General features: G+C 36.7%; 1 protein-coding gene across 12 annotated transcripts in view; it reads left to right on the top strand.

Moving 5' to 3' along the window:
• The window catches only part of MAGI2 (membrane associated guanylate kinase, WW and PDZ domain containing 2), a 735,815-nt gene that overhangs the window by 646,699 nt on the left and 66,572 nt on the right, over positions 1–22,544 (top strand). For 10 of the 12 annotated variants that reach the window (XM_051637680.1, XM_051637697.1, XM_051637673.1 and 7 more), the window contains 2 exons: positions 2,000–2,189; positions 17,317–17,408. In XM_051637680.1, the coding sequence (XP_051493640.1) occupies positions 2,000–2,189; positions 17,317–17,408 (282 nt within the window). Of the gene's footprint in view, positions 1–1,999; positions 2,190–12,893; positions 12,936–17,316; positions 17,409–22,544 lie in introns of all 12 variants that reach the window. The other 2 variants (XM_051637734.1, XM_051637744.1) reach the window with 1 other exon arrangement.

Below are 22,544 nucleotides of genomic sequence, written 5' to 3'. Positions count from 1 at the left end.
GAGCCAGCAGAATTATTTTTCTGACATTCATGTGACTTGCCATCTAGGCTAATTTGCCCAACGTAGAGGGTAAATTTATCTTAGTATAAAGGGTGCCTGGGGTACCTTAGGTACTTTCCTGTATCTAAGCTATTTCGATGACAAGTCAGGTATCTCCATGTGTCACTGAACTGCACAGGATCTGCTATCTATAGTGCCCTCTTGTATCACATCCATATTGCTATATTTTCTATCTAACCCAAAAAAAAAGTCTTTATTGCACAACATCAGTTAATATTTAATACAGTATTCCATATCTTTATTGTTAGTAGTTCACAGCACTAATACTTCCCTTTTTCAACTTAAATGTCATACCTAATGCGTACTAGTGCATGAGAGTCCTGTGATTGACTGAGATGCCTAGATCTTTCTTTTTTTCATTATTTCTAATGAACAGGCCCTACTTACTGCTGAAACTCTGACAGAAGCACAGCTGGAATTATGACACTACTCTATATAAAGAATGTGGTCCTCAACAACTTTAAATGACCAGTATCCATATTCTGTTTATTTTGAAGTATGAAGGTAAAAGTGCCAGATCACCTGGGATGTGCAGAGTGATAGTTACTCAGAATGTTTCACCAGGAGGACTCTAAAACATCTGTAATTCACACACACGGTGTGAAAAAGGTTTGATGCTGTTATTTATCAGAATAGAGAGCAAAGCCTACCTGCTGGGCCAGCACTACCTAAAACCAAGGAACAAAAGGCAAAGGATAATCACAGCATTTGTAGAGCAAACTTGCTATAAACCTGCAATCATCTTTGACGTGGCTCTGCTGATACAATGCTGAAAGTCAGTGGTATTTAACTATAGTTAGTTTCCAAGTGTCATTTTCGTGTAATTAACTGATTGTTGCATTATGTGTGAGAACACATTATTCCTGAAACTTTATCACTCTTTGATCAGGAGGGGTAATGGGAAAAGCCAAGTATTTGTTTACTGAGATAAGCATTTTTGTTTTGTTTAACTTAGCCTCTTCAAATATATTTGCTGAAGCAACTTAATTAGTAGCCAGCTCCTTCAAAAAGAACAATGTAGATCCCCAAGTCCTCTTTTGCACAATCTATCATATTATCTACTTTCTGGCTTGATGTGTTTGTGAGATCCTTAGTGATCTCACAATGTCTGGATGAAGTCTTGCAGAAAACACGGATTTAGGTGGCTTTCATGCATAGACAATACATTGCTGTGTACTTTTCTCCTGTAAATGGTCTGGCAGAGTTGAAAAGGTTATCCTGTGCTTGGGAGTTTGGTTGGATGATGCCAAATTAAATTTTTATATAAGAAGAAACAGTAAGAAATGAAAAATACTCTATTAGACTAATGTCCACTTTTCTCTCACCACATTCTGTATTTTATCGTTGAACATTTGACTATCACTAGATGCTCAAATACCTGCTGTAATAATTTTCCCTTTGCTTTTCTTTTCTTTCTCTTCAATTTAAGCTGTAAATACTACTCACAGTTACAGTAATCTACTTGTCCCTGAGCAGTTAGCTATTTTCATGCATTCTCCAAAGATAACAGCATTAAGATCATTTACTTGCTCCCCAGTCTGGCCACTTCTTTGTCAAGCACTACTTTCTGTTATGTATTTTGATGAATCTGATGATTGTATCTTCACAGACCCACAGATTCCACCTTTAGCAGAATCATTTCCAATAACACAGTGCATTCTGTGAGAAGCATTCAACAGGCTCCAGGGGTAAAGCTGGGCCCTAATCCTCATGGGATCATATTATCAGAGAAAGATGGCATCTTCCCATGAGCAACAAATTAACAAGTAAATTTAACCAAGTCATTTAATAAATGGCACCTTTCATCTCAAAAGGCAGAAAACTGATTTGCTAATTTTACAAAACACATATTCAACTGAAATCACTGTCTTTGGTCTCATTGTGGAAGTTGCAGTTTTTGCAAAAGTTCATCTTTGTTCTCTGTATGTTTTTATTTCAGATGATGGAACGATGGGAGAATCAAGGCAGCCCTCAAACAAGCCTGTCTGCTCCAGCTATGCCACAGAATATTCCCTATCCACCCACTCTTCACAGGAGTTCATTTCCTGATTCAACAGAGGCCTTTGATCCACGAAAACCTGACCCATATGAGCTGTATGAGAAATCAAGAGCTATTTATGAAAGTAGGCGTAAGTGAAAGCCCTGTTCAACCTGCTGACCATTTCATATGAGAAGATTGGTCTATGAGTGTGTCACTGCTGACATAATTTTCTGTAATTATCCTTTGAAATTTAAGAAAGTAATTATAATCAAAGTTAATGCCCCCTTCCTGGATGTCTTCGAGACCCGGTTGGATGGGGCCTTAAGCAACCTGATCTAGTGGGATGTGTCCCTGCCTATGCAGGGGGGTTGGAACTGGATGATCTTTAAGGTCCATTCCAACCCAAACAGTTCTATGATTCTATGATTAACAGAGGCCATTAAAAATGCTCAAAAATTCTACACTTACACATTTTCCTAGATCTTGCCTAGATTCTAAAGTTTGACTTTGAGAGGTTTTTCCCTTATGTTGTTGCTCTTCTCATTTTCACTGTTAAATCCTTGGTGAAGACCAGTATTTGTGCCACCACATTTTGTGGTGCTCTTGCTTCATAATTAACCAACAGGAGGATATGAGTTTATCAATACAAAATTGTTTCACTTCCTTTCACTTTAAAGTGAAGTTTATTAAAGAAATTTCAGATTTATTTGCTTTCATAAAAATCACTTTGACAAGTTACTACATTGTCCTTGGTGGTTAGAAAGGAAACCATAGTACTAATAAGTACTATTTGAAGATCCATACAAAACAATACAGAGCCATCAAGATTGCCATCTTCATTTTATTTTTCATTTGAGGGGTATATCACATGTTTTCACCAACAAGGGTGAAAGAGGTTAAACTCCTAATCATAAAGATCATATTAGCTGAAAGTGTTATTCTAGATTGCCAAGAGCTTTTATACATATTAGGCTCAAAACATCAAAATAGTTCATTTATTATCTGAAAGCTTTTTTATAGCAGTTATTACTTGCACATACTACCTTCAAATTCATTTTATAAATTAGTCTATAGACCAAACTGCACATTAAATATTGCACTGCAGCTGATCTGGATTAGCCCATTACTATTAGTCACACACTGAGACATAGAGATAAACCAAAACTGCCATAATCCATTATCTGGAATATACTAATTTCTTCAGCATGCAAAGGGATAGTATGAAAGAAATAAGTTATTGTCTCAAACACTGGGTTGGTGCCTCTTTTACTTGCCTTATCCCTTATACTTTAGTTACAGCATTAGCATCTCCCATTTGACTTTGCTATTTCCAGTCCCCAGCAGGATGGATATGCCAGAGGAACATCAGGATTCATTTTACATCAACTCTAAATTATCTCTAATCTGGTCTCTAAATTGCATCTCTGATTCCTCAGTTCTTTGCCTTTGTGGCCAATGCCACCATCTTTTTCCACCCTGATTCGTTCAGTAGAACATCTTTCAGAGGAGATTGTCACCTTAAAACTCACTTTCCACAGTCCAGAGCTTTTTGGAGGTTTTCATTTCCGTTTTTTATGTATATAAAAAGTTCCCGAAATTAAGATTCCAAGTTTAAATCTAAACACTTAAATAAATCACTGGGTTTTTTCAGCAATACCAATTATTTTATTCTCCCTAAATATGAATTTGAGAACATACTTTAGATCCCCTGTAAAAAGTGTTAGGTCTTTAAATATGAAATGTTAAGGGCCAAAACTGAGGCTTCCAGCGTATTTGCAAACACCATGTAGCCCGCAATGGCTGGTATTTGAATATAAAAAATATTATTTACTAATGTAGCATCTTCCATTCTTGACTGGTACTCAAGACAATGTACAGAGGCTATACATTTTGAAATGTTAAAACTCTTTGAAGTATGGATCAGGATATGGTGGGGAGAAGGCCAAACATGTTTGAACAAAGTAGGACTAACTTTGAGCAAAGTTTGAAAAGAATTTTCAGACATCTGTCCTCTTTCTATCTCTTCTTCTTCCTCTTTCCATTGCATATTGAGGGCTAGATTGACAAATAAATAAAAAGGTTTGCCATAGATGAAAAACTGTTTGCCAAAGTGCTGGGATTTGGAACTATAAAGAGAAATTAAAAGGAAAATAATTCCATAGTTAACAAGGGTTTTATTTAGTTCAACACCCTTACTGAAAACACTCTTGACTTCATATACTGCTTTAAAGAAAGGAAAACCCTTTGCAAATAATTGCTTCCCATAAGGGTTGTTTTGAGAAGTGAAGTATTTTAGCAAAATCTGCACTTTCCACTCAGCAGAGTCAGGACCATCTTTGGTGGTTCAAGCCATCAAGCCAAGAGTGGAAAAGCAGAGATTACAGACTTCCTGCATTGAAACAAATACTTTGTAAGACAATTACAAAAAAGTTATACATGCCAGATATATATTTATGTGGTATCTTCTTTTGTCTTCATCCCCAATATGAAGAGTTCTGTATATAAAGGACAGTCCTAAATATTACTGAAACCAAATATGCTCAATCCATGTTGACACTTCATAAACCTGATGTCAACTACAAAGACTGCCTTACAGACCAAAAGATTATATATTGCATCAAAAGATATATTACACCATTCAGTAAAGAATGCAGTGCTTCATTATTATTCATGGGTGCCCTCTGCAAGTTTTCTGTGTAATTCCTTGACCAACACAAACTCCAGTCTTTTACTAATATAATCTGCTGTCTTCAGGAGCATATAATACACCAGTAGAAGAGCTGATAACTCATAGGCTGGAATTATGCTAAGGCCTATCTTTAAACAGTTTAATTGTATTTGAGTTCTGTCCAAGAGGCTACTGGAAATGGAATACAAACCTTTTTTCAGACAGCTACCTAGACAAAATAAGAATTAAAAATAATGAAGCTGTTTGGCCGTGAACAAGAAAGTGAGAGATGAAAAGCAAAACTGCAGCAACCCCTCCCAAATTTCCAGCAGTGTCCTGGTCTTCCAGCTAATCCTGAAAGCTTTAAGTTGTTCACTTGTGATGCTGGTATCATTTGAACATTTTTTCTAAGACTGGATTTACAGTTCCCAACCTGCATTTATTCATATCTCTCGATCACAAATAACTTCCTCCAAACATTTCTGTTCTCCCAGACATTTTGATTCTTGAATGCCATAAGCACACATTTTACCAAATTAAATTCGTCAAGCCTTTGACTGCTTTTATTCTCTGTATACTTCTAGTGTTTCCTGATGTGGGAGAAACAACAGGCAGGAAATCCATTATTAAGCCAAGAAATTTTCACCTAAATTGGGTACATAGGAGGGAGAATTTCAAGATAACACACACTTCGTTTCCAACCATATGGCTGTGTCTGGTTTTCTTTGGTAAAGACATACAGGAAATGTTCAGCTATGTTGGGTTTTTTTTTAAGTACTTCTTATCTCAAAGTAAGTTTGCCTTATATCCTGGCAAGAACAGAAAAGAAGCAGGTTTATCTTCTAAAAACAGTGCAAAGAAGTGAAAAATCATGACCTGGAAAGCTCAAAAAGAAAGACATAGTGCTAGATTTTTGCTTCTCTCACAGTGATACTGTTATTGAACAGCTCATTTTCATACTGCTAGCCCTCTGAATTTCTACAGATCCTTTTATCAGAGGGTCTCAGTGCAGTCAGCATTCACCAGGACCTCATCAAAGCCTCCTGCTTCCCTGTCAGGCAAATGAGTAAGTTATGCATTACAGCATAGCCCTGTGAGGAGAGCAAGCCACATGACTTGAAGCAGAGCAAGAACTACACCCAAGGAACCAGTCACAAGCTTCTTCTCTAGCCACTGCATACAGTCATCCCTACCTAATGAGAGCAAGAAGGGGCTCCAAGCAGAAAGTCTCCATGAACAAGGATTATTTTCATTGTACAGGAATTTATTTTCCATCTTAGGTGCATGAAAGACCTGCATGACCTTGTGGTATAGGGAGAATTCCATTTTTAATGATCACAAATGAATTACAAAGGACAACTTCTTCAGCACTAGAACCAGTTTTGTAGAGGTGGTTCTGCCCATGCAGCTTTGAGACAAATCAAATGATGCATTTGTACAAAAGCAGAGAGCAACTCTATTTTGTAAGGCAGAGCTCCTTGGAAAGTTTTTTGTCACAAGTGAGCTGTTACCCCTCAGCTCCTGCCTGGTAGCTGTCGCCTGCCTCTGCTGTCACCTGTCAGCTGTGATCAGTAACTCCAAGTAGCCAAAAAGGCAAAAAGGAGCAGAAAGTGTTTTCAGAGACCTGTAAAGATTACCACATCATCCAAAACAGCTACCTAAAAGTAAAAGAAGGGAAAATGTCTCTCTCTCTCTCTGCTGTGTGCTTTTTTATTATTCTTTTTCCCTCCACTTATTTCTTTTCTTTAGTAAAGAGAACCTGCTGTCACATATTTTGCAAAACTCAGAAATGGAGAAAAAGACCTGCTCAAACAACTACATTATTTTTCCTTTTTCCATTTAGCTCTAACGTTTAGATGTCTTAAAGGCAAATCCATTAACTCCTTGTCTCCTTATGAAAACTCATAGAGTGTCAGTGACAGCATGACTGCTGATAACCATGGAACTTAGGTACAGGAGCAAGAAAATGGAACATCAGATCAAGCATTTCCTGTTAATGAAATAAATTGTAAGACTGGATATGCATCAGTTGATACAGCTGTAACTGAAGCTCCACAGTTGTCGTTAGCAGAACTCATTCTCCTGAACATTTTCTTTATCCTCTCATATTTTATATTGAACACTGTTTTAAATACAGTTTATAACAAACTTTGTTCAGAGGCCTATGTAGGCAGACATTAGTCGAACAGGGGTGACAAAGATGTTGGGAATCATATGGTGTACCATTTATCTAGCTAAAATTGTATCATAGGAAATTGAGTTTATATTCCTCTAAAGAAAGCAGTAAAATGAAACTTCTTTTTTACAGCAGTTATGTTACATTTGTCCCTCAGTGAGTGCAGTAGTCCAAGACTGATGATGTGACACAGAAATGCCAGCTGGAAGAATGAGATAAACCAGTGATAAGCTCTCATTAAAAGTGAAATCTGAACAATTGGAGTTCCACCTTTTAGTGGAAGGGCAAAGGTTCCTTCCTTCAAAATCTCCCATGTCATTTTCTTCTCTGACCATGGGATCATGAATTCTCCAAGTTCCTTTCTAACCCATCATCTCTCTTATGCAGTGTGATTTATTTTTTTTTCTGCCAGAGAGTTAGACAAATTGGAAAAGAACCAAATAGCAAAGTCCACCAACAGCTGTGAGACATGTAAACAGCAGATGTATTAGCATAATGCATTATTAGCCTTCATAAAATAAGGGTGTTTTCTTATGCAGATTTATGAATAACTTTCTTTGAGGGTCATAGACAAGCATTTCAATACATATTCACAGACCACCTTTCCTCTGAAATATCACTGCAGGCATTCAGCTCAGATATTTGTTTAAACTGTCAGCAACAGGAAAGATTTGTACTGACTTATAGTGCGTAACTTTGAAAATAACGTTCTTGCAGAAAAACATTAATGCCATCAGGGTTCCCTAAGTATGATACTTATGCAACAAATAAAAAATATTAGGTGCACAGAAATGAATGCATTATCACCTGAGGGGGTCTATGGCATAGTCTTCATTTAAGTAGAATTTTCTTGCCAGTGCTTGTTGGCTGAAGACCTACACAGTTACAGTCCCAAAAATTGAAGGAAAATTTTCACATATTCATTACTGCAAATTTTTCAGACAGAATTTCCCTGACAAAAAAATTGCCTCTAACAATTTTTCCCACTTTTGCCCATCTCTAGTAAAAAAAAAAAAAAATCACATTTTTGGTTATGGTGCTTTATAAAGATATATACATATCTGTGCATTTGTATACATACATAGCACTGTGATCGTGTTAAATACATAGTATTGTGGAGTATGAGAGAAATATAAAGATGGGCTTTTTTTGTAGTGGTAAAGGGTTTGAAACTATGAATTCAGAAATTAGGTTCTAGTTTCAAGCCTTCCTTGAGCTCAGTTTGCTATATCTTTCAGTTTTTATGTTCACTAGTTACTCTCCTTTATATCAGGAAGACAAGCCTGCCTTCACTTCGTAAATAAAAGTACTGGAAAATTACTAATTATTACATATTATCATCAAACTACTCCTTGACCTAGAGTATGAGCAATTGAGCTATAGGAAGCTAATTTCTCTAAGTAATTTCCAGACAGTTGTTTTCCTTGTATCTACTGCTACCCCAAGAAACAGGATAAGGAAGATCTAATAATTTATATTACTAAATAAAAATTTAACCTTTTTTTTTTTTTATAAGAGTTGATACATAACAAAAGGAGAAGAAATTTAGCAGAACAATGTTGAAGAATTTTGTATTGTTCATCACTGCAGAAAGAGTTACTTGCCATGACAAAATGAATTTGTTGGTTATAAGAACTGACAGGAAAACCAAAAGCATTTTCAAATGGAATTATGAGTATATCATCATCACAATACTGTGGATGTAAAGTGATTTTGATTGCTCGATTGCTAAGTAGGTCCCAAACGGCCTGTGCTAACATGAAGTGTCAGTTTTACAACTGATGGCAGTAATAAAGGTGCAGTATTCTTTCCCCTTAAACAATTTACACTTCACTAAAAGGTATACAAATAGATTTTCATCTGAAGAATGATAGAGTGTACTTAAGAAGACAAAGTCCTAATTTAAGAAAGCTGATTTGTAAGCACTGGGGAATTGGTAATGGGTGCATCAGACCAGTGGGAACTGCATTGCCTGTGTGCTGTTTCAAACTGCCGCTTGCCCAGGTTTAGAAAGGACATTGCAGCATGATCATATTCATTCTGCTCATTTGTGAAACTCCTATTTAACTAAGCATGGCTAGGGCTGAGATGCTGAAATACAAATATTTCCTAGTGCTAGTTTTGCTCCATGATTTAGCATTCAACAAAGTATAATCCAGAAAATAACATGGTATAAATATTATCATACTTATCTTTCAACACCATAATTCTTCCTCCAGAGAATACCAGTGGCTCTGCTGGCATAAATAAGAACATTCTTCTGCCATGTTGTGGGTGAACTGTGCTCTTAGGCCTATATCTTCACAGCAAAGAAGTCTTGATATTTTCAGTGTTGGTTTCAGTTAAGTTGGGATTGTGTCCCAGGTCTTTCTTATTGTTTATGTGTTTTCACAAATATTTTGCAGCTTGCAGTTTCAAAAGCACAAGTGTAATTTATTTTAGGATAAACATGAAGCCAGATGTGAAAGCTTTTTACTGTTCTATCTTCTAGTAGCAAAATTAGCCTTGGTTTTGCATTCATCTGATATGGAAGAAACTTTGATGTATAGCAAGACCCACTGAAATGCTCAGCTGCATCATCATTTTCCAGAACACACAACAGTAGTCCCCGTGGTGGAGATTTACTTCAGTTGCGGTTTTATAAAAGTAGCAGTTCAGAAGAAGTCATCCTGCTTTTACTTTACCCATTCTTATTTCTAGGACATGCTAGCTGAACTAAAAAAAAATGAATGCAGCAATTTTACCAAGTATTTTATTAGTTATTTAAGCTCTAGTTGGTATTTATTTCATTCCAATTTCACCTAAAAGATTGCAACTACTCATGACAATGCAGCCACAGAAGTCTAACCAAAAAGGCTTTATATGAAGAATACACAAACCTTATGCCAATACTTTAAAGCTTTCTAAACTTTGAATGCCCTGTTTATGGTGACAGTGTTGGGTAGTCTGGTGTCTTTATCCTTATTTATATTTATCAGTATCTCTTCAAACATGCCTTATGCTACCTTACTTTCTAAGAGGTGGAGGCAGGAGGTTTAACTTAGTCAAAGTTTAGAAAAATGCCAAAATTAATTGAATAATAAGTAAATCAAAATTTTCAAAATTCCTTGTGTAAAGGTTAGTTTCCTATGGAAACTAGTTGACAAGTTTTCTGTACAACAGAGCTTGTTAGAGTCCTTCAGTATTTTGATAAAATCACCAGTCCAATTAGTTTGTTCTCAGCTGATACAAGGCACCAGGATGAATGCTCAAATATGAGCATTCTTCGTGACTGAGGACCAAGCTTAGTAGTCTTCCCTCTTCACTTGGAAGTTGCTCTTCTCTAGGTCTTTGCACCCAGAACTATATGAGTTTTGAAAAGATCACCTATATCTCTGCTTTTAACGTAGGCAAATGTTAAATATTCTTTATAGAACTTTCTGCTTTTGAAGTTTTCTGCTAGCTGCTAACAGTTTGACTATCACATGAATCCATCTATTTAGATGATATATTCTATTTTTCAAAGTGCCAGTGACATACATACAAATATCTTGTACTGCTTAAGGACCCAGACTGCTGACAGCAGTTTCTTCCTAAATTGAACGTTGCTTTGCTGTATTTATAAAAAATATAGGTCTGCACTTAGGTTTATCTTCCTGGCAATCACTCATTTAAGAACTTTAAGACTTGATTCAGTGTCTTCAGCATAGCAAGTTCCAAGTTCCATTTGTGTGAATTTCTAAACTGCAATGAGAAAAAATGCTAGAAGTTGAATGCTTGATTATGAGATGTTAATTAACAGCAGAAGACACTATAGGAAGTTCTGAAAGGCAAATAAAAAGACAGCAATCAGCAAAGGAAGTGTGACAGTGAATTCAACTATGGACTTCTCTAATACCATTAAAGTAGTGATATATATGAAAATAAATCAGTTATTTGTTACATTTTATGTAGTGAAATGCAAATACTTCAGGAAGAAAAAAGCCAGATCAAACTCAGTGGGTTTGGCTTTGAAGGAAACCACCTCATTGATAGGCACTTTTGCTTGACCACAAATAATAGTTTATAAAAAAGATATTGTTAACTTAATTAAGACGTATGCCTATCTTAACACAGCAAGTTGTCACATACTTTATCTCAGCTTCAGCATGCGTGTGCTTCTTTCACTTTGCTGCTTGAAACCAGCTCTGAGGTGACTTAGGGTGACTGCAAGCAGAAATGGAAACAGAATAAACCAGTCTTACAGCAGCTGAAAAGAGTAATTCCAGCTGGATGATCAACAGAAAAAGCTTGAGTCCTTTCAAACCTAAAAGCTAATTGAGACTAGCAAGATGAAATTGCTTTCTGTACATAAAAATCATTCTCTCTTTTTTAAGAATTCCATTAAAATCTTGAAAGAATGTGAGTTTAAAAAAAAAATCATTTCTCCAAGTTTGCTGTGGAGCAGCATCAGTTTCGAAGGTTCTGATTTTCAGGAGTTGTGCTGGTAGAATAATTTACATTTAGATAGCACCTCTCATCTTGAAGGATCACAAATCACTTTACAAAATCTGAAGTGTGTGAAGGAATTGCCTCCTTTAACCACCAAAGTAAAGACATGCAGCCATCTGTAAAGTAGAACGCCATAGGCCACGTGACACAACTCCTAACAAAGCAGGTAAACACAAATACAACAGAAACACCAAAACCAAAGGGTTGTTCCCATCCAGTGGAATCTCTAGGCTGTGTTTGAGGTAAGCAGGGTAGCAATCACCTGAAGGTGAGCAGGTCAGGGCTGTTATACAAATCCTCTTACCAAGAAGGTCATAAGATGTTCAGTAGCCTCCATCTCCATTTTTGGGAAAATATCTTTGCCCTAGAGCATTAGTTCAATATTGACTTAAGTGGACTATGAACTACTCAGCTGCAACCATTAGAGTCCTTGCTGCCTTTTGAAGACAGTGCACCAGAGGGCTGGTAGCTTTAGTCCAAACTCTTCCGAACTGGCAAGGAGCTGCCTGCAGAAGAAATACTGCATTCTCATTTCTCTCACCACACCCACATATTACCAGAAAGCTTAGCCAAAATTGCTGCCATGTAGTGCATTCTCTGGCTTCTTTCTGCCTGGGACTACCTATTTATAGTACTAAATCCACTCCTGTCTTCCTTCTATCTCAGGAAGACAATCTGTACTCATATGTTGCATCCCTGTCCTACAGATGCTGATGTGACAGACCTTACCCCTTGTTACCATGAAATATGAATAGTGTGATATTCTGGTTTAGAGTCGTGTGAAAACGTTAGCGCTTTATTCACCCTTTTGCTGTTCATTGAAAATCACCTCTGGTTTGAGATGTTTTGCAATTCACTCTGGTTGTTGCAGAAACAATAAAACAAATTCTTAGTCAGAACATTTCAAAATCAGCAAAGGAAGTGTGACAGTGAATTCAACTATGGACTTCTCTAATACCATTAAAGTAGTGATATATATGAAAATAAATCAGTTATTTGCTACATTTTATCTAGTGAAATGCAAATACTTCAAAGCTACCTGCATGAAAAGTAGGTTAAATGTGTTTACCTGCATTTGCCTACACATATAACCAGTTGTTATTGGCAACATACATCCTTCTAGCAAAATCTTGATGATAAAAGTCATTTTGCAAAGGAGTTGAATGAACGCTGCAGTCAAGTCATCTAAATGCAGTCATTAAACTTTCCCTTTTATTGCTGTACTTGAATTAGCACAAATATTGTCACTAAAACACATTAGCAATTTTATCTTCATCATGTCATGTTAAAGCAACATTACCATCTTACCATCTCTTTAATTTTGCATAGAAATGGACTGGGAGGTCTATGTCTAGCAGGACTACATACTTGTGCCACCTAGAAAGTGAGGAAGGAGGAGAGGATTAAAAAAAAAGAACGTGAAGTAAAAAGTAGAGATTGCACTTCAGTAATTCAAAACACAGCAGAGAAGTTGAAGCTGCATCTTTAAATAAATTGAGAAATGTATTTCATCTTTAATTCCCCATTTTCCTATTCAGAACAAGTGCTGCCCAGGACTGGTTTTCGAGCGGATTCTTCTGGCAAGTATTCTTTAGCCTTCATTGTTCTGTAAACTAATTGTCCATTTTGTGTTTTAGTTCTTCTTTCTTTAATAATTTCTCTAGATAATGGCCAGTCACAACTACTCAGACACAATTTTATTTTTGTATTAACTTTGTGTGGTTATAGAATGCTAACTCTTAATTTTTTTATCATAGATTTTCATTTTGAGCAAGAAGAAGTATTGCTTTTTCCTCAGCTAGTCTTTGTGTATGTTTTACGATGTTTCACATGTGCTTTCATATGTTAGTGTTCACTCACATTAAAATGTGTCTCTATAGCTCATGCCCAAATCTAAGCTTAAGCAATATTTTGTATAAAATGGAAATTATTTCTGTCTTCACTTGCGAAAGAACAGAACTCATGTATAATGCAGACCCTCCCATTCCTTGCTCCCATAGATCTATCTTGTTCTATAAAACCCTAAAAGCAAAAATTTTCAAAAATAGAAGTTTTTCAAGTGTTTGAATCAATATCAGTCTTATAAACTGGGAATGGACTTGTTTAAAAGCAGCGATATTTGATTTCCTAATGTGATCATGTTAAGTGAACAGTTAAAACAGACTATCTTGACAATCCTATTAAAGTATTTTCTAGTCCCACACATGTTGGTCAGAGATTCTAAATTACATATGATATTGGACTGCATGATATTGCATACCCCAGTAGGGTTTATATACTGAATAACTCTGAAAGCACAACAATTTTATTTTATCTTTTTGCTTTGCTAATTTTTAGATCATGGTCTATATTTACCAGCTTTTCCTCCTTATAAATATTAAGAGAAAATGTGCATGTTTTATAAAAAACTATTCACATTCCAGACCAGCAGACCCGTGACTATTTTCAAGCTTTTCACATCTTTCAAGAGCATCTGAAACTAAGATAAAAAGTTATTGTAGATTTCTGTTAATCACAATTCACAGCAATTATTTATCTGGAAGAAAAATCTTCACCATCTTCAGTAAAAGAGTTCAAATGATTTTTTGTTTTTAGAAGGAAAGTTGAGGACACCCAGAAAGACTGTAAAATGATTACAACTAACTTCTTCATCCTTGTTTTAACTGAAATATAGAGAAGATTTAGTAAAAAAAAAATGTTTTTTTTTTCTCTTCATACTTTTAAGAAATAATTGCATGTACACTTATTAAGGTGTAATTCACCTAGAAATGCAAATGAATGCAGTACAAAAATGTAGCTAAGAGTTGATAATCACTCTTCACCTATGAAAACCTGCTATTGTTCAATAACAGTCTGTTCTGATACCTTTACATTTAAAGTAAATTCACTGTCATTCACGACCAGAAAGCAAAATTTCCCAATGCTCTTTACTGTCCTCTCTATGCAGCAGTGGTCACATTGCAACTGGTCCAATACCATTCTCAAATGGTATTGAGAAACCAGCCAGCTGGTTTTATAACCTACCCAAGTGAGTTGTTTTGTTTTTTCTCTCTTCAAGGCCAAATGATCAGTTAAAAATGTTTTCCTTTACACAAAAAGAAGAAACAAAATTCTGTACCTATAAAAAAGACATTGAAGTTACTAGCAGGCAAATCTGAAGGGTTTTTTTCTAATATATTTGTGCAGAGAGGCAAGGGAGAACAGAACACAATGTAAAAAGAAATTGCTAAAAAGCAGATAAGCAATTATACCAACAGAACAGGTTCTGGACTGAAAGGATAATATTAGTGGAGAGCCTTGCAATAAGTCTTCTGTGCTATTTTCATTAATGACCTAAGCACTAGGTGGAGATCAGATCCACATTCAGACACATAACTTTGGGTATCTATGGTGTAGTTGTCTCCAGAACAATGGAGAGCTGGTCAGTGCAGCCAATGGAGTCATATCAAACCAAGCATGAAAGCTGAAACAACTAGCAACAGCAGTGGAGGAAACACTGTTAAGTGTAGTACTCAGTAGCTGGAGATAGGATGATGCTACTGTGAAAAAGTAAGTAAAATCATGGTGTGCAATCCTACAGTGACAATTCTGAATGAGGCAAGTGACCAGGTGACAAAGGCCACAAACAAGCTCAGGTGCCAGTGCTGTCTTTTCTGGTGTCTTTCCTGGCAAGGTCTGTGTGCTGTTTGCTTGCAGAAGCTTGCAGTAACAGGGAGCTGGTCTAGATGACCCAGCTATTCTTTCCAGTTCCATGTTTTGTTTGCTTGGTGGGTCAGAAAATTTTTTTCATTTTTTAAAAGCAGTTTTCAGTGACCTGGTAAGAGTTGGCAGAGAATGGGCTATGTAGACTTCCAGCTCTTTGGGATGGAAGTCTCTTCTGAGCAAGCTTGATGACACATGATGGCTTCCAGACTGTGTTAGAACTTACAGAAAAGTATGGCCAAAGAGTATTTTTAACCTAAACCTTTTCATGGTTAATCAGGCTTAACTATTCTATTCCAAATGGGCAGAAAAACAGCCTCTTAAAAAAACAGTGCCTTTTGGTGTCTGCTGCAAACATTGGTTTGGATCAGCATTGTTAATGTACATGTTTGAGGGAAGTTTTCGTCTTAGTGAGCCAGTGTATATATTCTTCACATCCTGATGAACTTATACTTTCTTAATATGTTCCCAACTGTGCATATTAATTCATGTGTATGCAAATAAAGGTAGTGCTTGCTTTGTGACAGACTGCTGGTGATCCTACTGTGCCTACCTACAGAGCCCTCTCCCTAATACTGCGCCCCATCCTTGTTACACTCAGGTATAGCAAATCAAGTAAAGATAAAGTTTCACTTTAATCTTCAAATTCCTTTGCCTCTCACAACTTTGAAGCAACCTTTGCATTAAATTGACATACTGTACGTGCACAGACCTAATTTGCTTTTTCATTCACTGCTGAGAAACAACAAATAAATTGAAAAAAGTCAGGATAATAAGCTGCTAGAATCTGTTTGGGTTTGGCTTCTAAACATATGAGAATGAAGTTGGTAGAGAAAGGTAGTACTTTTTCCAGTTTCCCTCATACAATGCTGAAACAATGCACTTTCTAGTCCAGAGTAGGGGGAACCCAACAAGCATGAAGGCACAAAAGCATCGCTGTTCTGCTGTCTAGGGAGGGTTTTTCTTCTTGGTCATTGTCTAGAGCCACTGCATGTAGTTTTGTATTTGTCTTTGCAAGACCTGGAAAAACTGAATCAGCTTTAATCTCAGATTAAAACAGGGATCAGCCCAACACTGCGGTTTGTGAGGTGTCCTCTCATGGCTCTGGGGGGTATCTGTAAATCAGAGTTGCTGAAATACTGTCTGTAGTTTTTTTGTTCAAGAGGAAAGAAGGCTCAACCACAAATGTTATAGAACATTTTGCTAAATTAAACCTTCTTGTTACTTTTTGTCTTTTGTTACTTTGGGGTTGGCAACAAGTTGACATTGGCCAAAATCTGTCTCAATTTATAGGCCAGAGTGCAGTATGTACAAAAGAACATTCTTGTTAATCACTGTCCTGCTTTGAGTCATGATCCTGAACATTCAAAGTACTAGTGAAAATAGACAACTTGTTAGTCCTCCAGCTGCTTACTGTTTCACTTATACAATATGAAATTTTACTCAAAATTTCTTTTTTTTTTTTTTTTTAATATTGAGGGCATCAAGACCCAAAACAATAAAACACTGTGTTCCTAACCTGTTATATTCCAGGGCAGAATGCATGTTTACAGGCAAGTTATGCAGGAAAATGGAAGCACAATTTTAGTGATTCATAAAGCTGTTGAGACTTTAATTGAGTAGCATTAAGAAGATCTAGTTAATGATGTTAGCTTTCAATTTAAACTCTGAGAGTCAGAGGCTTATAATCATAGCTTTCATCAAAATTCTTTGTTGAGGGTATTACCTGCAAGTGGAGTACTTAAAAGCTGCATTACATAAAAAGACACGGTGGTTTATGTCTGTATGTGGCTCTAAACCAACTTGTAATGATTATTCATCTTTTCTAAGTTGAACTGACAATTTTTCTATCTATCTTTATCCCATTTAAGTTTATTCTCTGTAAGTTTTAACAAACTGCAAGGAAAACACAAATTAAACACCAGAGGTGGATTAACAGCAGGATATTATGCAGTCAGTTGTAGGAAGAAGGCACCTTTATAAACTATTTTGAAGAGAGGTGTTCCAGTACTGTTCTCCCATGAATGTGTTACAGCTCGGCTTAGTGTGTTCTACTGAACAAAATCATCCTCCAAGATACCTACATTTTCAAGTCTCCTCGTAGTCTTTGTACAACATATTGTGTCCCATTCATTCCCACCAGCTCTAACCAGGATGCCATTAGTCACGTGCAATGAACAAAAGGTGGGAGGGAAAATGGTTCAAATTCTCAAGACAAAGCCAAAATGCTCTGCTTAGTGGGATTTTCCTTTAAACCAGGTCCCGATTACAAGGAGCTGGATGTTCACCTTCGGAGAATGGAGTCTGGGTTTGGCTTCAGAATCCTGGGAGGAGATGAGCCTGGACAGCCTGTGAGTTGTTTCTTCCTGACTTTACTTTTTATAGCTCTAAAATCTGTGCAAAGATCAGAAAAATATTGCTATGTAGCTGAAACCAGAATAACACCACAGTAAGGCTTTTTTAATCATCCATAGAAAAAGACAGGACTCTCAGGTTGTCCACATCTAAAAAATGTCACAGTAAATTAAGTTAGAATCAGGTGGAATTAAGTTATAAGCAGTGCACCAATCAGCCCTTTACTACGGGGTGTGACCTGGCATTTTTTAATCCTGACCTTCCAAAACCAAGTTTAAGCATAAGATTTTGAAAAATCAGATTATGAAATGCTATGTGTAACTGTGTTCAATGTAGACAGACTGTATAGATGCATAAGGTAAAAAGATACTGTTGAAAATGCAGCTTATTTCCAGAAACACAGAAGCCCCCCCCCCCGGAAACAGTAGTCCATGTTCCAGGTTAGATGACTACATCTTGTGATGCCATAAACATGGTAGCTTTATACCATTAGGAGAGAGACATTCCTCTAAGAAAATAACAGGTAACAAAACCAACATACATATATTGCAGGTGAAATAAAATATAAAGTAATATAAATATATATATATATTTTAAAAGAAATGTGTACATATTTTGCTGAATTAGTGGTATTGCTGAATTAGTGATAAATAATACAATTTTGAGGGAGTGAGCAGAATGTATACGCCTTCAGAATAACTTTGATGATGTAACCATGCCTTGTCAGTGAGGACAAATCCCAAACTGATAATAAAATTTTATTATCAGGACCTTATGTATAGTCTGATTCCTGTGTTAGCACATTTCTGAAATAATGTATAACTAGTTGATAGATGTTTATATTCCATATCCAATTAATGCAGAATAAGGTTATCATTCAAACATTAGCATTAGCTAACAAACAGCTGTGAGAAACAAAGTAGCTCCTCTTTTTTAAAATTGTCAGCATCTGTTGAGGTACTGATAAATATTAATAGTTTACTGATGCCTCCTGTAATAAGAAACAAATGCACTGTATTCTAAAAAAGGTGCTTCAAGTTCTGATTGAAATGCAGAGACCTTATTATAGAATAAGTGTTTTGGAATTCACCTTCAAATCTAAATAAGGTGTAGCTGTACAGAAGAACTTCAGAACATCACTGTTCCATCATGCACACTTGCAGGGGGTCTGAAGTTCCTTCTGGCATCTAACTTTCCTCCATGGGGCATGTCCCAGTGCACATAGAATGAGTCCACTGAGCCACCATCTGCCTGTTCTCCACCTATGTATTTTTCCTGTCCTTTCTGGATGGCCCAGCCAGAGTGGGTTCTCAAAGCTCACCTACTGAGTGGAACCAAAAAATTAATATGTTAGGAGCTAAAGGAAATGTCCCATTATAACATTTTATCCTGCAAAGAACTGGCACTAGTGGAAGATTGGGAAATCTCCCTTTACCTGCTTCGCACAGTAGCGTCAAGTGACATTTCCCACCTCCCAGGAAAGTGACTCTGGCTGAAAGGCTCCTCCGTATTTTAAGAAACTCTGTCTTGGTGTCTCCTTTAGTGCTTTTTCATTACAAATGGAAAATTAACTAGTCACAAACTGAGCATCTGACTGGCTCTGCAGTTTGGAGGTTTACGATATTCTCATGGGGTAGAGTGCAGCTCAAATGCCTCATCTAAAAAGCGATTATTTATATCAAATTTATTTATTTCAACTAAAAGGACTGTGAGAAAACAGGTTTAGAGTATCTAATATCCTGTTAGTTAAGAATAAAAGTCAGAGTTGTGGGAGACCTGAATTTCTCTCTGCTCAACAATACAGAAGAGTGGGAATTTGGAAGCGAACCCTTTGCCTCCCAGCTACATACATTATGCACTGAACTGTTACAGAGGAAACAGCTCTTTCAAGTTTCTTTTCAGTGAAGGATTGACCTGGATTTACTGTCCAAAGTTGAAGAGTCATAGCTGGATAACAAGAGCAGAGATAAGCACCTTGCTGGTTTTGGAAAACAAGAGCAAAAATGCTGCCGTTTGTGAACCACTTCCTAAGATGCTTCATGTTCCTGCTGAACAATTGCTCTCAACCTGCATGTACCCTCAAGGTTGATGCCTCTATTTCAGTGCTTGTAAATACAAAAACTATAGTCCCCCATGTGTATCAATCTAATAGGCTTTGTGTCTCCCCACAAACCATGTCTCAAAGTCCTCAGGAATGAACAGGACCTTGGCTTGAGTCTGAGGAGCCTACGAGTCAAAAAGGCACCTCCTCAGAGATAGGTATTGCAGTGGTGAACTTCTCAGTTCTCACTCCCTTTTTGTTGCTCATCTACTTGTTTTCACTGCTCAGATTCATCACTGATAAAAATGACAGGCATATACCACTTTTTTTAGTTTCCATCAATTTTGTAGTCAAAATACAAGACTTCTTAACTCTGCTTTCTCTCCTCCACTGCTTCCCTGCTCCCCCATGGACAGCCCACCTGCAGCCTCCCATTCCTTTCACCTCCAGAAAAAGAGAGGCAGTTTCTGCCTGTCCTTCACCCCCTGCATTTCCTATGAAACAAGAACTGAGACGATTTGAAATGTTTGTTTCAGCTCTCCCTGCTGTGCAGTCAGGTAACACAGAACAAAAAGAAGCTTTCATTGCCTTTTGTCTTTGTGGTTTTGTTTCTAAAAAGGCATCTGGATTCTTTAGCATAAGGCAATAAGCTTTTCAAAGAAGTAGAATCCACATAAAGTCTTTTTAGAGCTATAATACTGACACTACAGAGGGACTATAGCTTAATTTCCTTCTAGTTGTATGAGCTACCCGGCACCTTAGAAAGAGAAAGTCCTGTTGGACTACTCGACGTTCTCTATGTGTAAGCATAAAGATGCTTTCCAAAGGAGAGATTTATTTTTTTATATAAATTTTAAATATCAAGACTGTGGGTTGTGCCATTTCCAATCATCTCTCAAATCTCATGAGATTATACCATCACACGTATTTATCACATTTCCCAGTGTGCTGAGAATTTAGAGATAATATGACTGAATTTTAATAACACTGAAAGGTTGCACGTATTGGAACATTGGAACTTCACTGAAGTTTCAAATTGCTGTCCCAAAGCAGAGAAGTATTTTGGGTACATTTGTGCAGGATCACAATCACAGGGACATGTACATAATTACACTAAGTGTTTTACCCTTTCAAGACTGGGATTCATCTCAAAAATGCCTGCAAGATATACTTCTGTATTCCTTTTATGATCCGTGCCAAAAAAAAAGACATTTCTAAGACATAACAGATGCCCATAGAGCAAAATGTTAGGATAATGCAAACCACACCTAGGAGCTCCTATTTTTAGCAGTGATTAGATGGAGTTCAGATTATTGGCTTGAATTTCAACATCACAGAAACTTAAAATTAGGTTAGATTAATCACACTTTTTATATATCTTACTTAAATTTTACTATGTGCCTGTGAAGCTACCCTCTTTCATTCAGAGAAACTGAAACACAAAGTCAAATAATCATCAAGAATCACAAAGAAACTCAGTACCCAAACAGATTAATGTGTATGAGTTAATAAACCAGGCTTCAATTTCAGATTATGCTCTGTCACAGTCTTCCTAATACCAGCATTCCTCATGTTAAATCTCAAACAACAGGTGAAACTTTCCCTTCTCTCTGCAATACACTCTTTATTGCCTACATGTCATCATACTTTTCCTCACACATTCAAAGCAATCTCATGTCGAGTATGAAACTGCATTACAGAAGTAATCCTGAAAAATATTTTTTCCAGTTTGTTTTTTGCTTGAGAATTTATAACTATTATGGAAACTACTCAGCCATGAAATGAGAGCAGATACTGGATAAGAAACAAGTTCAGACACAGAAAAGAAAAAAGTAGAAAAATTAAGTTATTCTTGCTCTACCAAATAACAGATATGGTAGCCATCATCTTGACAAACACACCTACCTTAAGTGTTTAAGTAGGACTCTGCCGCTTATGTTAGGAGTCAATTCCACCACTGAGATGAGTAACACAATCACATTCCACTGTGGACATGTGAAATAACAATAATTACTCAGTTAGTCAAAACTAGAAAGAGATTCTTCACTTTGCTGTAGGCACTGATGACCTACCATGATGTGAGCTGCACTTGTGTTTCTCAAAAGGTTAAAGATGCACAAACTCTTCAATACTTTGGCAGCCAATTATAAAATCAAAGGAGGAAGGCAGCCCCTACAATATTCCAAGATGCAGAGGGTTATCACCTGTCTCTTCCTAAGATAACTAGAAAAAAATTCTTACTCCTATGAGGTGCCTGAATGTAAAGGTTTTAAGAATACTCTGTGGAGATCTTTTTTCCTGTCCAGTAAAGGAGCATAAATACATATTTCATAGTTGGATTTTGCACAATTTTTCAAAGCTTTAAAGTATATTCTTTCACTGTTTGAAGAACAGGATGGAGAACCTGAAAGACTTTCTCTGGCAACTCAGCCTGGCACCACTTAACAGGTTCCCAGGAACACCAGGAAGCAGGAAAATGCCACATCGTGTTCTGTCTTTGTTAAGCTTTGAAAGCAAAAGTGAGCCAAGAGGAGGCTAGAAACTGGCGGAAATTCTCCAGGCTCAACATGGGGTTTCATTTCAGTGCTCTGCAGTGATACTTGCAGCTTTACAGCTGAGACCATGCAAAAACACAAGGCCACCTGCGTGACTCCCATATCTAGCCTTTGCAGTTCATCATGAAAAGCAATACTTGATAGCTTTTATCTTTTATCATTTAAAGGAGATTGTCACATGGGTGTCATATCCATCATTCTGTGCTCACTCACACATTGAACACGAGAGAGGAAAATTTGGAGCACACTCAATGAATGCTTGAATATTCTTTCAAATAAAGCAGGTTTTGTTTGAATCAATCTCAACTGCTCTACCAGTTACTCCATGGGGAAAATATATATGTCTTCTTCTAATAAATTATGTGAATTTATGTGCATAGAAAGTGGAGAAAGTCATTAAAAGGTTTTGAGCAGGTTTTTTGCCAGTTTATACGTCCCATAAAAATTACATTTAAATGTCGATTTATGAAAACAACATCTGCCCAGAGTAAGCCTCTATTTTCATATTGTTAATCAACCACTACCTGAGCAATTAT

This window comes from Apus apus, chromosome 1 (genome assembly GCF_020740795.1).
Source record: "Apus apus isolate bApuApu2 chromosome 1, bApuApu2.pri.cur, whole genome shotgun sequence".
NCBI lineage: Eukaryota > Metazoa > Chordata > Aves > Apodiformes > Apodidae > Apus > Apus apus.
The sequence above is the reverse complement of the archived record's forward strand: the minus strand, read 5'-3'. Positions and strand labels throughout refer to the sequence as shown.